Source organism: Musa acuminata, chromosome BXJ2-4 (genome assembly GCF_036884655.1).
Source record: "Musa acuminata AAA Group cultivar baxijiao chromosome BXJ2-4, Cavendish_Baxijiao_AAA, whole genome shotgun sequence".
NCBI classification, from domain to species: domain Eukaryota; kingdom Viridiplantae; phylum Streptophyta; class Magnoliopsida; order Zingiberales; family Musaceae; genus Musa; species Musa acuminata.
The window spans coordinates 45,222,121-45,236,392 of NC_088341.1; the positions used below are offsets into that span (position 1 = coordinate 45,222,121).

General features: G+C 44.3%; 4 protein-coding genes across 6 annotated transcripts; 3 read left to right on the forward strand and 1 right to left on the reverse strand.

Moving 5' to 3' along the window:
• The first annotated feature begins 126 nt into the window (after window positions 1-126).
• On the forward strand, window positions 127-4,438 carry LOC103982394 (pentatricopeptide repeat-containing protein At3g24000, mitochondrial-like). Its single transcript, XM_009399313.3, has 2 exons — window positions 127-2,946; window positions 3,725-4,438. Exon 1 carries the CDS (start codon window positions 199-201, stop codon window positions 2,923-2,925), a length of 2,727 nt encoding a protein of 908 aa, XP_009397588.2. The 5' UTR covers window positions 127-198; the 3' UTR covers window positions 2,926-2,946; window positions 3,725-4,438.
• Window positions 4,439-5,882: 1,444 nt separating this feature from the next.
• Window positions 5,883-6,458, forward strand: LOC135608829 (uncharacterized). The gene has a single exon (XM_065101875.1). It carries the CDS (start codon window positions 5,883-5,885, stop codon window positions 6,456-6,458), a length of 576 nt encoding a protein of 191 aa, XP_064957947.1.
• A 1,462-nt stretch (window positions 6,459-7,920) lies between these two features.
• Window positions 7,921-10,740, forward strand: LOC103983348 (kinase-interacting family protein-like). 3 transcript variants are annotated; one of them, XM_009400570.3, is made up of 3 exons: window positions 7,921-8,076; window positions 8,922-9,097; window positions 9,643-10,740. In XM_009400570.3, exons 2-3 carry the CDS (start codon window positions 8,998-9,000, stop codon window positions 10,593-10,595), a joined length of 1,053 nt encoding a protein of 350 aa, XP_009398845.2. In that variant the 5' UTR covers window positions 7,921-8,076; window positions 8,922-8,997; the 3' UTR covers window positions 10,596-10,740. The 3 variants fall into 3 exon arrangements, with proteins under 3 accessions (XP_009398845.2, XP_064962776.1, XP_064962777.1); XM_065106704.1 differs by lacking the exon at window positions 7,921-8,076 and adding an exon at window positions 8,759-8,837; XM_065106705.1 differs by lacking the exons at window positions 7,921-8,076; window positions 8,922-9,097 and adding exons at window positions 9,347-9,407; window positions 9,492-9,531.
• Window positions 10,741-11,165: 425 nt separating this feature from the next.
• On the reverse strand, window positions 11,166-12,167 carry LOC135608830 (uncharacterized). The gene has a single exon (XM_065101876.1). It carries the CDS (start codon window positions 12,165-12,167, stop codon window positions 11,166-11,168), a length of 1,002 nt encoding a protein of 333 aa, XP_064957948.1.
• Window positions 12,168-14,272: the final 2,105 nt, after the last annotated feature.

Genomic DNA, 14,272 nt, shown 5'->3' on the forward strand with positions numbered 1-14,272 from the left:
AACGCATGAGACATGCCGACCGATACGATACTACCAATGTATCCGGTATATGCTGATACGGAAACTGTACAATAAAAGCACGTCCGTACTCCTCATCAACCATAAAACCATCGTTGATTCCAATTGCATGCTTACATTGTGTAAACCACTGGTGGATTGGAATGACAGAGTCTCGTGTCGCCAAAGCCACAATCTTTGATGATAAAGCTTCCATGGTGTCACCCGAAGGCATTCGCTTCTCCTCTCATCCTTCTTCTTCATGTTCTTCCTCACTCCCCCCTCCGATCGAGAGCCTATGGCTCCGCCGGTGCCCTCGGGGAGAAAGCCTATATGGCAATCACCCAAGAGCTCTCCGACGCTATGGCAGCTTGCGGCGCCACCGGCTCTGTATCCGGTGCCCGGAGGCTCCACGCCTGCCTCGTCTCTGCTGGCCTCGAGGCGTCCCGCTTCCTCCAGAACAATCTCCTGAACACCTACCTCGGCTGCGGCTCCCTCGACGATGCGCGCCAAGTGTTTGATGGCATTTCCTTCCCCAATGTCTTCTCCTACAACATGATGATAAACGGGCTTTCAAAGTTTGGATTTTTACGTGAAGCAGTGGAGCTGTTCGATGAAATACCTGTTAGGGACTCTACTTCCTGGAACACGCTCATGGCAGGTTATTTCCGCAATAGACAGCCCTTGGAGACGGTGAAGACATTTGCTTTGATGGTTCAGGATCCAAACTGCAAGCCAAATATGTTTACTTTTGCCTGTGCAATGAAGTCGTGTGGCGCACTTGGTTTTCATCGGTTGGGCCTTCAATTGCATGGTTTTGTTGAGAAGCTTGATTTTGGAAGGGATTCTCAGGTTGGTGCATCCCTTATTGATATGTACGTTAAGTGTGGAGCTGTCGACCTAGCCTCGCAAGTGTTTGATCTGTTAGAAAGCCCTGATCTTTGTTGTTGGAACAGTATGATCTTAGGTTATGGGAGTTCTTATGGCACTGAACATGCTATTGAGGTATTCAATAAGATGCCTGATCGAGATGTTGTATCGTGGAACACAATGATTTCGATACTGTCTCACAATGGCCGAGAACAAGAAGCACTTTCTATGGTAATAGAGATGAGTACCCTAGGCTGTGAGCTAAATTCTACAACATACACTTGTGCGCTTAGTGTTTGCGCTAGTATTCTTGATTTGAGATGGGGCAGGCATCTTCATGCTCACATTATAAGGAGCCAAAAGAGCATCGATGTGTTTTTTGGGAGTGCACTGGTTGATATGTATGCTAAATGTGGCCACCTACAATCAGCACAGAGAACTTTTGATGCTTTATGTGACCGTAACACTGTGTCATGGACTGCACTTATTGCAGGATATGCTCATTCTGGACTTGTAGAGGAAGCTATGAAAATTTTCAATCAAATGAGATCAGTGCCGATGTCTTTGGATCAGTTCATCCTGGCGACTGTAATTAGTGCTTGTTGTACTAAAATGGATTTATGTCTTGGAACTCAGTTACATTCTATTTCATTTCGGGTTGGATCTTGTTCATCTGTTCCTGTGTCCAATGCTCTAGTCACAATGTATGCGAAGTGTGGAAATGTAGAGACTGCTGAGTGTGTCTTCCGGTCAATGCCTGTTAGAGATGTCATATCATGGACCAGCATGATCACTGCATACTCTCAGATGGGTAACATTAGCAAGGCTCGTGAATATTTTGATGCCATGGAAGGCAGAAATGTGGTCACATGGAATGCAATGCTAGGTGCATACATACAGCATGGGAGCGAGGAAGAAGGCCTTAAAACATTCATTATGCTACAACGGGAAGGTGCTGTAAAACCAGATTGGGTTACTTTCGCTACACTGTTTCGTGCTTGTGCTGAGGTAGCAGCAGTGAGATGTGGTAATCAGGTAATTGCCCATGCTTTCAAATTGGGGCTCAATTCTGACACCTCGGTGGCAAATGGTATCATCACGATGTACTCGAGATGTGGAAAGATTGTCGAAGCACGAGAAGTATTTGAGTCTATCTTGGACAAGGATCTGGTCTCCTGGAATGCTATGATTACTGCTTATGCACAACATGGTCAAGGGAAGGAAACAATAGAAATTTTGCAAAGGATGTTATGTGACAGAATAAAACCTGATTATATAAGCTATGTTGCAGTTCTATCAGGTTGTAGTCACTCGGGGCTCGTAGAGGAAGGGAGATTTTATTTTGACAGTATGACAAGATGCCATAACATAAATCCTGGTCTAGAGCATTTTGCTTGCATGGTGGATCTTCTTAGCCGATCTGGTTTGCTAGAAGAAGCCAAAAAAGTCATAGACAGCATGCCTATAAAACCAAGTGCTGAAATTTGGGGTGCTTTGCTTGGAGCTTGCAAGATATATGGAAACAAAGAACTTGCAGAATGTGCTGTGAAACATCTATTCGAGTTGGACACAAAGGACTCTGGAAGTTATGTTCTTCTGGCTAAGATATATGCAGATGCAGGGAATTCAGATGATTCGGCTAGAGTGAGAAAGCTCATGAGAGAAAGGGGAATAAGAAAGAATCCTGGATGTAGTTGGATTGAGGTTAAGAACACAGTACATGTTTTCACTGCTGATGATTCAAGCCATCCACAAATTGACATTATTCTGAGGAAACTGGATGAGCTCATGAAGATGATAGAAGCTGTAGGATACGACCAGAGCGCAACTTCCCTATCTCAAGGCCATCACAGTGAGAAGCTGGCAGTGGCTTATGGTCTTGTTAGCTTGCCTGAATGGATGCCTATCCACATCATGAAGAACCTCCGAATATGCTGTGACTGTCACACAGTCATAAAACTCATATCTTTGGTTACTACAAGAGAGCTAATAGTGCGGGACGCCAACCGCTTTCACCATTTTAGAGAAGGATCTTGCTCTTGTCAGGATTACTGGTGATTGACCTGAAAGCATGATGAGGCATGTTTGTTTCTCCTTCTCTTGTTAATTTTTCTGTATCGTCTAATTTAAGAATCACTGATTCATGAAGTATATGTATTTTTTCTGGACTGAGATTCATCAAATAAAAAATTAATCAGTGATCAAGCTGCACCGTTATATTTATTTGTTTGTCCCACACTTTTACTAGTAGAAACATTACTTCTTGAATTGCTTTTGTTAGTATTCTGAAATGGCTGGAACTTATAGTGCCACATACTTTTGAAGCTTATCTGTGGGCTGAGCCTCTTATTCCTTTTCATGTGCATGTATTTATAGGACAGAGACTGTTGTTTATAGAAAAGGAAACATTACTTCAATTGAGACTAGGATTTGAGATATATTTTCTTTTCTTCCAAGACAAGTGCTATGTCTCAATAGAAGACTGGACTCTGGTGATGTGTTAAACTCAAAGTGCACAAGCTATCCCGACCGTCTATAACCCACTTCATCATTCTGACAAGTTACTCAATAGAATTTATCATCGATTATACTTGGCATGCACATCACATAACGGAATGATCTGCTAATGCTAACACGAGTTGGATTAGGATACGGAGTAGGAAATAACGGCTGTTACAGATTTCATCACTAGTTACATTACGCAATAGTGAGTTTGATGTCCTGTTATGTGAGCACTGTAAGATCCATGAGCAAATTATGTACACACATAGTTATATACACATCACAAAATTAAATTTTACATCAACTTCAAGGGAGACAATTTTGATGCAATTTTATACATGTATATTCGTTTCAGCATATCGCGGTGCACCTTCGAGAACAGAGAGGAGAAAGTGGAACAGGAATTGCTTCATCGCAAGACAAGTTTCATTTTGCAATTTGATCCGCACAAAGGGGATATCCTGGAGATTGATCATATTTCTGCCTCGTTTACTTCATATTTCTGAGACAATAACAAAGAGATTGATTGATCAAAGTTGCAGACAAGATCAACTAGGGCCAAGGATCGCAACATCCTTCACCATAGTTGCACGCCTTTTCTTGGAGAGTGGACGATCTTCTCGCCAATCTTCAGACTTGCTGGCCTCCTCACGTCGGTCGAGCCATTCGCTATATAAGTCAACGGCGGTCGATAGTGGTGGCATAGGTCTCTTTGCAGACCCAGCATTTTTTGCTTTCCTACTCGAGAGGAGCACTTCGCAGCTACGTATACTGTAACTATGTGCATCCACATCATAGAAACAACCTTTACAGCAACATCAGATAGAATTCCTCAGAGACTTTGATCACCGAAAACATTCGCCACAATGACGGGATGGCATTTTATTCATGTATATTATCATTTGTTATTGCATATGCTGGTTTCGTTTTGTAACCTGATCCCAAAATTGTGGGACCTAGAAAACGAGAAAGAACCACATGGAACTTAGACAAAAACAACGTGATGTATCAACTATATGCTTCTTGGGGGTGTCTACTTCGAATGCTATAATCCTCCACCAGAATTGCACGCCTTTTCTTGGAGTGGCGGTGATCATCGTCACGGAGTTCTTCAGACTTGTCGACCTTCTCACATTCGTCGACCCACTCGCTGTATATGTCGATGGGCTCCGTCAGGTGATGGATAGTGGTGGCGTAGCTCTCTTTGCAGACCCAGCACTGCGCCTCCCCAATCTTGAGCTTCGTATCCAAGGTGCAACTTACGCTCTTGTCGTGGTTGCAGAAGGGGCAAGTGAAGGCCTCCTCCAGCTTGGACTCCACCTTCTTGGTCTTAATCAGCTTCGACGTTCTCGACCTTCTCTTCGCCATCTCGTTCGCTGTGATCCGAAGCAGTGTGATCTATCAAATACTCGACGGTGCAATGAAGGAAAAAACTAGAGAAAGAGAGAGAAAGGCAGCGAGAAACTAATCAAGAAGGAAAAGAGGAGAAGACGCTTACCAGAATTCTTCAACAGCGCACTCTAATCTGCTACGAGAATGAAGCAAGCGAGAGAGGAAAGAATGGCAGAATCTAAGGTCGGGAATGGGGTTCTATTTATAGTCTCAGACGGCGTTTGAAATAGGAAACACCACTTCCACTGGGGTTCGGACTTCCATTTCATTCTGGTTTCCTGCTCAAACTAGGATTTCCAAGAAATGCCTACATCACCTCTTTTGGTAAAATCTTGATGGGAATTATAACCACATCAAGTTTCCTAAATAGTCTCAGTAAGTAGTGGGTGCTGGAAGAGTTCCAAGATACCGTGAAGGCTAGCAAGCACCAATCTGACGGTACCAATGCACCCGCCGATATTGTGCACGAATCTTGATCAATGCGTTTGGAAATCTATTTAAAATGCATGCAATGGACAGGACTGTGCGATTTCAATAGGAGACGGGAAGACTTCTTGTAATTTTTACTGGTCAAATCAATAAATAAGATGATAATTCCACATCCTAATGTTTTATAATTCAGCAACACGATAGTTTACTCCAGTGTAATTATCACATAACGGAGAGGAATGGATTCATGATGACCGTAATCAACATTCTTAAACAATATGTCGTCTCCCTAATCTCTTGGCCCTTCTGAGAGCATAATTTGTAGGGCCCGGCTTCATGTCATACTTTCTCAAACAAGAGATCGGCCAGATTCGGGCGGTCCAGAAAAGAGTAAAGCTTCGGCACGGTCCGGTTCAGACTGCTCTGCCGTCAAAACACCGCCAGGGGCCCATCAGACCCAAAGAAGTCAAAGGAGTTTGTTATATATGGAACACCCAAATTTCCCCTACCACCTATCCTTCCTTTGATTCGCGAATGCAAATCGTCTACGAGCAGCTGTGAGGTAGGTACATGTTCCGGGTATATCACGAACAGGTCGGAATAGATTTTTGGTGTATATAGTCCCTTCTCTTCCACATAAAGTTGCTCGCTTTTTTCTCTCCTGTCGTCTTCCCATTCTTCTGTTCTCAACCATGGCTTCCTTCTCCCCCCCTGCGACCGTCCTCTTCGTTGCCGTCGTCGCTCTCCTTGCCTCCTCCACCGCCGCCCGGCCCGGCGCCCCTTTCCACCCCCGCAACATCCTCTTCATTACCTATTCCATCTCCACCACCGGATCCTCCTCCACTGCGGCCGACGTCTCCGCCGCGCCCCATCGCTTCTACCGTTTCGTCTCCATATGCCGCACTATCACCCCCTTCTCCTCCTCCGCATACGCCTTGAACGACGGCCGCCCGTTTCTGATCCGACGGCCGCACCTGGTCCGCCGCGCGGTCGCCGAGCCCGCCGGCCTCGGGTTCGGCTCCCTCCAGGAGCGCGCCAAGGACATCATCGTGGTCGTGGCTGGCCTTCTCTTCGGCGTCGGCTGCGGCGCCCTCACCGCCGCAACCATGTACCTTGTCTGGTCCCTCGTCTCCAACCACTACGATGCGTGCGCATCCGACGGGGAGGAGGAAGAGGATTACATGGCTGATAGCCCCAAGAAGGTGGGGTACGTCCAGATCCCGGCCGCCGATCATGCCCCGGCCAAAGAAGGGTATGAGGCGAATTAGGGCTTGGTGCTTTAAGAATCATGATGTTGGATAATTGTTTAGTATACTGCACCAATTGATTCCCATAGTATTATGTTCGCGTATGACTTGCATTGTGTCTTATGGCTATGGTATCTTCCTTGGATTTCACATAAAAAAAGTCGAGTTCTTGCTAAAATAAGACCATTTTCTGCCGAATCTTGTTACATTTCATGCTGTGGATCTCGTTTATCCCTTTCAATTGTAGAAGCTCTAGGAGATGCAGATCTGCTTGTTATAAATATGACACCTTTATCTCTGTGTGCTTTTAGTACAAAGCAATTTGATTCACGAGTACTGTTTTTTGGCTCATGCTTTAGGAGATGGTTGTGATTCTTTGTTTTGAGATATTTCATCTTTCATTTTCCTAGCACTCTACTTTTGTAGTTGGACTGCAAAGTAAATGAATTTTATGGCAAATATCAAGAGTTAGGATGAACAGGTTGTTAACTGGTTTTGAGTAGATTAAAGCGGAATAGCTATCAGGATTTTGAGTATTACCTATTCTGTCTGTGATGGTCAGTCACTGCCACATTAGTGTATCTACCATACATGACACAGAAATACCATAGAGGAAACAATTATAATCATCTTATGTCCATTTAATCATATAAAGCTAAGTGGATAGAGATTGGTAGGCATCATTAGTCACTTGCAGAATTTACTTCAGGTGTGGCCTGGTGATCAGATCATTCGAGGTTTTTGTTTTGATTGGCAAGCAGAGCCGATCCATGCACACATCAAGGATGGGGTTATGAACAATTTGTGTTAACAAGCAAAATCTTGGCCTGGGAAGCATTGCCCGTTCTTGAAGGGATCAGTGTGGAATTCATTATTGCAGATTTATCATTTGATGGCCAACATAGTTGGTAATTCACATTTCTCCATGATTCTTATCACAGTGGACTCGTTCAGATTTTGATGACCTTACGTCTCCAAACACAGATTCCATATCTTACACTAAAATGATTTCTGAATTACATTTCTCAAATATTGTTTGTTAATATTACTCCAAAAAATAAGGTTAATCAATACTAACAGTAGTCAATATTAGTCTGTTTCGAGTATAAATAAATAAATAAATACCATAATATTTTTATAATTATAATTAATTTATTTATAATACTAATTAATTTAACGAAAATGATATATTTGCAATCCTCTCGGCAGCGGTCGGTGATTGGCAATTTCGTGAATACGACCAAGTAGGGGGCTCTAAACCAAAACGCCCGTAGTCAAGAATGCGACATCTGACGGCTTGAGTTGAAAACACTGGACGCCGCAGGCTACGTTTCCCTTTTTTATTGGCTACACTTCAGAGAACGGGGAACCTGTCCACCACCACCACCGTCCATCTTCCCCTACCCGAAGTGTCGACGGCTTTGATGGCCATAGAAGCCTGGGCTCTAATTTGAACGAATCAGCAAAACCAAACATGGTTGGATCTTACTCCTCTCTCTCTCTGTGGACATCGGGCGGACCTAAATGGCCCCTTCCCTCTGCTCTGCTCTGCTTCTGCTCCTGCTGATTACTCATGTCGCTTCTCGGGTAGTATAGCAGAGCTTCTCCGGCGAAGTGGACTCTCTCTTCCTTCAAAGCGGTACAGTTTCCCGTCTCATGTCATGTTCTCATCCTCTGTTCTCCATTTTCTTGTCTTTTTTCTTGTTATCTTTCTCAAGAGCACACAGAAGAAAAGAAAGAAACACCTACCCTAAGTTTTCTTTTCTTAGAATGACAGCAGTAGATTACGACGAACATTGCAATAGAACGTGAGATGTTACTGATGTAGTGGTTCCTTAGATGTTCTTAACTGACCCTGTTTGCCAAACTGGAGTTCATTTTCTGTGAACTTGACATTCTTTGTTGCTTTCCCACTCCTATTTTTTCACCCAGGCAGATAGCTTTAGCTTTGCAAAAGAACGCAAAAATAAAAATAAAAATAAAACCTTCTCTTTTCTTAGTATATCTGTACGGATTATAAAGATTTTGATCAAACATAAAAAATAATTTCATTAGTTTAACGTGTACCATGTGAAATATTACTGATATAGCATAGAATAAAGGTTACATGTAAAACCAGAGTTGGAATTACAACATTCTGAAGCTCTTCTCTCCGTGTTTCACATCCCCAATGTTTTTCGCTCTTAAGGCAGGCTGGCAATCCCAACTTTTCCGGTGATTATGATTTATTTCTTTTTATCTAGATTACGTTCCAACTTATTTAACGTAACTTATCAGATTTAAAATGTGTATCTTATCTCCAAGCTGTTTCGATCGGATTTAGCTTTTTAACCCTATCACAATGCCTCCACGCACCCATGGTTCTCCTGCTTCCTGATCTCCGGTGATGTAACCCTCCGGGTTCGCACCAAGTTATCTTTTCGTTTACGAGTTTACTTGTCTGTCACTTTTTGGCTCGTCTCACGTCATGCTCAATCGATTCAGGAGAAGGCCTGCAGCGTTTTCTTCTTTTGTGTTACCGCATTGAAACGCGGCGTCCCTGGCGACGTTTCCCATTGCGATGACGACGGCGACGACGACGACGACGACGACGACGACGACGGGACACTCCTTGTGTCGGTCCTCCACATGCCCGCCTTGGCTTCAAGCGACTCTTGCAGGTGACGAGCACTGTTCCCCTTAGCTTTTCTGCTGCTGCTTCTCATCTCTCGAATGGAAGAAGTCGGATGGGAAAAGAACAAAATTAACGTACTTGAGTGTTTGCCGAAGTAAATGAAGGATGCTATGTCACTGTCTCGGTAGTGTTGCTTCCAGGGAAAGTAAAGTGGTTGGATTCTCTATATTTGCTTTGGATGGTTGCTATCATCCCTTTCTGGTTGAGTTTGAAACGTACGATAAGTTTTTAATGGGATCTTGTAGTCAAATGGGGAGTGCAATGGAGAGTAGAAGCAGAATAGCCTGCTACGTTACGTAGGTCTATTAATATCTGCTGTCCTCTTATCAATAGTGTTCGCTCATTACGATGCTGATTTACAATTTCTGCCTACTCTGCAGCAAAACATAAATTGAATGTGTTTTTTTGTCTGGAGAAGAGGTTGGGATTAATTTCAAGTTCAAATTAGATCTCTGATTTCTTTTCCCTTTATGTATATATATCTTTGGTTATGAGATTGAAATTGCAAGTAATTGGGTTAATGGGGTGCAGATATAGAGCATAGGGTGCAAGCAGTCGCGGTGGCTGTACCGGAGAACTCGAAGGCGGACACGTTCGCGGAACGGGCGGAGAACTACTACCAGAGGCGGCCCCAACTCATCGCCCTCCTCCACGACCTCCATAACCGGTACCTCTACCTAGCCGACCGCTACTCCCAGTCCCTGCACCACCGACATCAACGTCGCACATCCTCCGTTCCCTCCGACCTCGACGCCGATGACGATCATGATCTGCGGGACTCCGCTTACTCTGACGCCGAGAGCTCCCTCTCCTTCCAACCGTTGGCTGCCCAGCCACAACCGCTGCGCCGAGGTACGCCCCCCGCTGTCGCCGCCGACGACGACCTGGACATGATCGTGGCGCAAATGGTGCTGGCGTCGGTGGAGCGGGATCTGCTGGAGGCGGAGAGCGCGGAGGCAGAGCGGCGGCTGGCCGAGTCGGCGCGCAAGATCGAGCTGCAGGGGAGCCTGGTGGAGGTGCTTGAGGCGGAGCGGATGGTGCTGCTGGGGGAGAATTCGCGTCTGGGCTTCCGGGCGGTAACCGCGGAGGAGGAGATGCGTGCGGTGGCGGCGGAGCTCGGTTACTTGAGGCGGCGGGGTGCGGACCTGGCGCGGACGGTGGTGAAGCTGCGGGAGGACCACCGTGTGTGTCTCATGGGGCGGACGATCGAGGGTCTCCAAGCGCAGATCTACGGGCTGGAGCAACGGAACCGGGAGTGCTTCGAGGCCATGGCGCGGCGGGAGAAGGAGAAGGGGGAGGCGCGGGCGGAGGTGAACCGCCTGCGCGATGAGAACCGCCGGCTGAGGGAGGAGGCGGAGGCGGCCCGGGGAGGTCGGCCGCGGGCTCGCAGCTTGTGGGAGCGAGTAAGTATGTTGGAATGGGCTTCTTCCCCATGCGTTCCGCACGTGAAGCAAGCAAAGGGACCCAAAGGCTGCCTCGGCTAATAATATTGAGCCCTTTTCATGCTTCGTTTCTTTTTGCCTTACGTTATCGCGTAGACTGTATAGAGTCGTAACGTGATGCAGTTCTGCTATGGAATTGTCCACTTTGGCTAAACTTAATTTGATTCATCACGGTGGAATTTGTGATTGTCTGCCAGTCTGATCAAATCATGAGTGATGGACACAAAGTATGGCTGATCAACGCGTGCTTTAATTGATATGCCAATCAAAAAACTAATGTATAGAACATCGATCTCTTCAGCGTCTGATCAAAGCATGGGTGAAATTACAACAAAAACATAGTATAGATTAATCAAAATTACAGAAAAAATTAAAATTCAGAGTTCATATTAGAACAGAAAAGAGAAAAAAAATAAAACAAGATATACATCAGATATATTTACATTAAATAGCGAGTTTCTACAGTGCCATTTTGGTTCTAATTAGGGAGAACTTGGAAAATAAAATGATTATTTTGAAAAAAAATATTGTTTCTAATTTTTTTAAAATAAAAATATTTTGCGAAAAATTTTGAAAGGTAAACTTTTCGCACGAATTCGCCTTAATTACTATTTAGTAGTGCTTCCGTGTTGCGTGCAACAGTTGCTTGCGATGCCGACTTGCAGCAGACCGGAGGCGGCTCAACGCGGCATTCCTCGTTCCCATCGCCGCGTGAAACGCTCCGTTGACGCTGCCCGTCAGCCGGTCCAACCCGTCCGTCATTTCCTCCGTCGCGCTCTCCAACGCTGCCACCGCCATCCCCAGCCTCTCCATTCGGTCTCCGTGCTCCTCCCCGCAAATCACCGCCTTCAACTTCCTCACTGACGCCTCCACCGCCTCCAGCTCGCTGGGGGGCACCGTTCCTATTCGGGCGGAAACTTTCGCCGCGACCTCGTTGTAGGCCTCCGCCCACGGCCAGTCGCTGGAGACCCGTATGTCGTGCGGGAGAGCGGCCTCCCCTTTGCCGATCGCCCCCATCGTTGCCGCCGTTACCAGGCGCGAGACAGCCTCCACCGCGTACGTCGCCCTCCGCACGACCGACGCCTTGCCACGCGGCGGCTCATCCGGCGCCATTATCCGGATCGTCTTGCCTGCTGAGCGCTCGATCTTGCGGCTCGGCGTGCTCTCCCACTCGACTATCGCCTTATGCGCCCGTCGGATTCTCTCTTTCGTCAGCGACTCCTCGTCGGAGAGGAGGCGGAGAACGAAGCGAAGGGGGAGGAGCCAGCGCTCCAACCTGGCGACCTCGGCGGAGGCGGCGTTGCATGCGTCGAGGAGGGTAACGCCGGCGTCGAGGAGGGCAACTAGGTCATCCGGGTCGGGGCCGCGGAGGGAGTGGTCGGAGATGAGGGCCGCGGCGCTGGCAAGGGTGAGGGCGAGGAGGTGGACGGCGCCGGCCACCCAAGGAAGGGGGACCTGCAGCGAGTGGCCGGGGATTGGGAGGAGGGAGCTGAGACGAAGAGCGAGAGTTTCTTCGAAGTGGCGAGAGGAGGACGGCGAGGGGGAGGGCTTGAGGGGCGACTTCGAGGGGAAGAGGAGGAGCGAGGTATAACATTTGTCGATTATGGAAGGCATGGGATGAGGAGGATCCTAAGAGTATTTCGCTACAGTTGGGATATCTTATTCGGAGTCGGGGATAAGGGATGCAAAGAACTGTGTGCGCGTGCCGCGGAAGAGGCAGGAATAGCTTACTCCGTGTTGGGGGTAAGGGATGCGAGGGGCCAAGCTTTATACAGGAAAGGATGGATTACCCAAACACGCGTATTGCGTGTTTGGTTAAATGCCTTAAAGACCTTTGGTACGACCACGTTGCCATGGTTGCTTGTAACGGGTCAAGTGGGTACTTTCAGAGGATTTATGAATGGAATGAGCATGATGAATAGGATATTGACGCCGGTGCTTTGATGTGCGCATACGTTATCCAGGGTGACGTTGGGCTTTTGTGGATGCATCCCGTGTTCTCGGACTACCATCACACGGTACCTTGATCGATTCAGTCTTGGTGGAATTTGTTTTACTATTGCAAGTTTGATGGACACAAAATTGCTAAGAACAGGGACGGAAGTTTGGTGGCCAAGTCTTCTCATAGTAAAATCCATCCGTGTTGGTTCAGAAATGATGATCGACTTCATCTACCGTCATGCGAATGCATTAGACATTCAATTGATGGCTTGTTGCATTGACCCCGTCAACTTCGATTCAATTCGTCGTCCGACTGTATTGTAGATCGCGAATTTAGATCCGTCTTCCAAGAGCCGAGTAAGTTCGGAAGCAATCCCTAATGTGGTTGCAGAAGAGGATCTGCAGGTTTCAGTTCTCTATTTTAGTTATCGGTCTTGGGGCTTTTCACGTATAGGCAATCCGATTACATATCCTACTCGTGCAATCAACACATCTATCGAATCGAACAATGACTCAGTACTCACAAGACGAAATGATAATTGATAGTCCCAACATTCGTCACTCCACAATTGATAGTCCCTACTCGTGCACGATTTCTTAGCTTAATGATGGTTGGATAATCCTGTTAGTATAAAAATCATAATATGTTATTATTATAAAAAAATTTAATGTCTAATCAAATAATAATAAATTTAAATTTATGATGTATACTTTTTTATACTACTTAGAAAATCAAAATCCGTTGTGATGTCGATCTTTAAGATTTATTAAATCGATAGAAAATTTAAATATTTATAATTATAAGAACATAGCATATATTTTTAAGATATATCAAATAAATTATTTTCAAATGTAGGTGATAAATACCAATCACTATTGCTTTCATTTTAAGATGATTCATTATAATCATAAATATTTTATTCTCTTTTAATTTTTATATTAAAATAAATATCTATTGTTGGTAACGTGTTAGAATTCATCTAGGAATATTTTTGTAATGTTTTATTTAAAACATACAATAGTCAAATTTGTACCTTTCTATTTCAAACCAAACTTTATGTTCTTCGTATGACATTCCTTGTCATAGAAGTAATATGGAGATTTTTTTATGAATTTATATAATATTTATAAACTTAGATAATTTATGCTTTAACTTTCTTTTATTGTTACTCAATCTTGTACCTAAAATATTATGAGTGTTTTCTACTTTAATCTTAATTCTTTCCAAATATAGTTAGCTCATCCAAATTTCATTTATCCTTAATTTTATTATAGTAAATTTTAAACGAGACAAAGTAAGAAGAAATAAAATTTAAAAAAAATTATACAAGAAATGACTTAATTATATGAATGTTCTTTGAGTTTACAGCTTTATCAACCATATTAAGAATATAATCTTAAATTTTTAAATACTTTCATATTAAATTTTAGTTATTTTTTTATTAATATATTACTCAATTACTTATCAGTAAGTTTAAATTAATCTTTAAAATATTTCAGTGCGCTAATTATAGATTATAATGAAGTCTAAATATTATTCATAATTATCATAAAATTGAATATTTTAAACCTTTTTATCGGTTATCTTAATTATTTATTTCACAAAACTTTCAATAATTAAGTATGTGATCATTTTAACTAATGAATACATGAGTTAGATATAATACGGGCTTAGTCAATCTTAGAACAAATGGAATGGGATTTAAGTATCCATCCTACAACCACCTCTACTTAAAACATTTCTCTCAGATGGAATCCACTTAGCTTCTTTTTTTTTT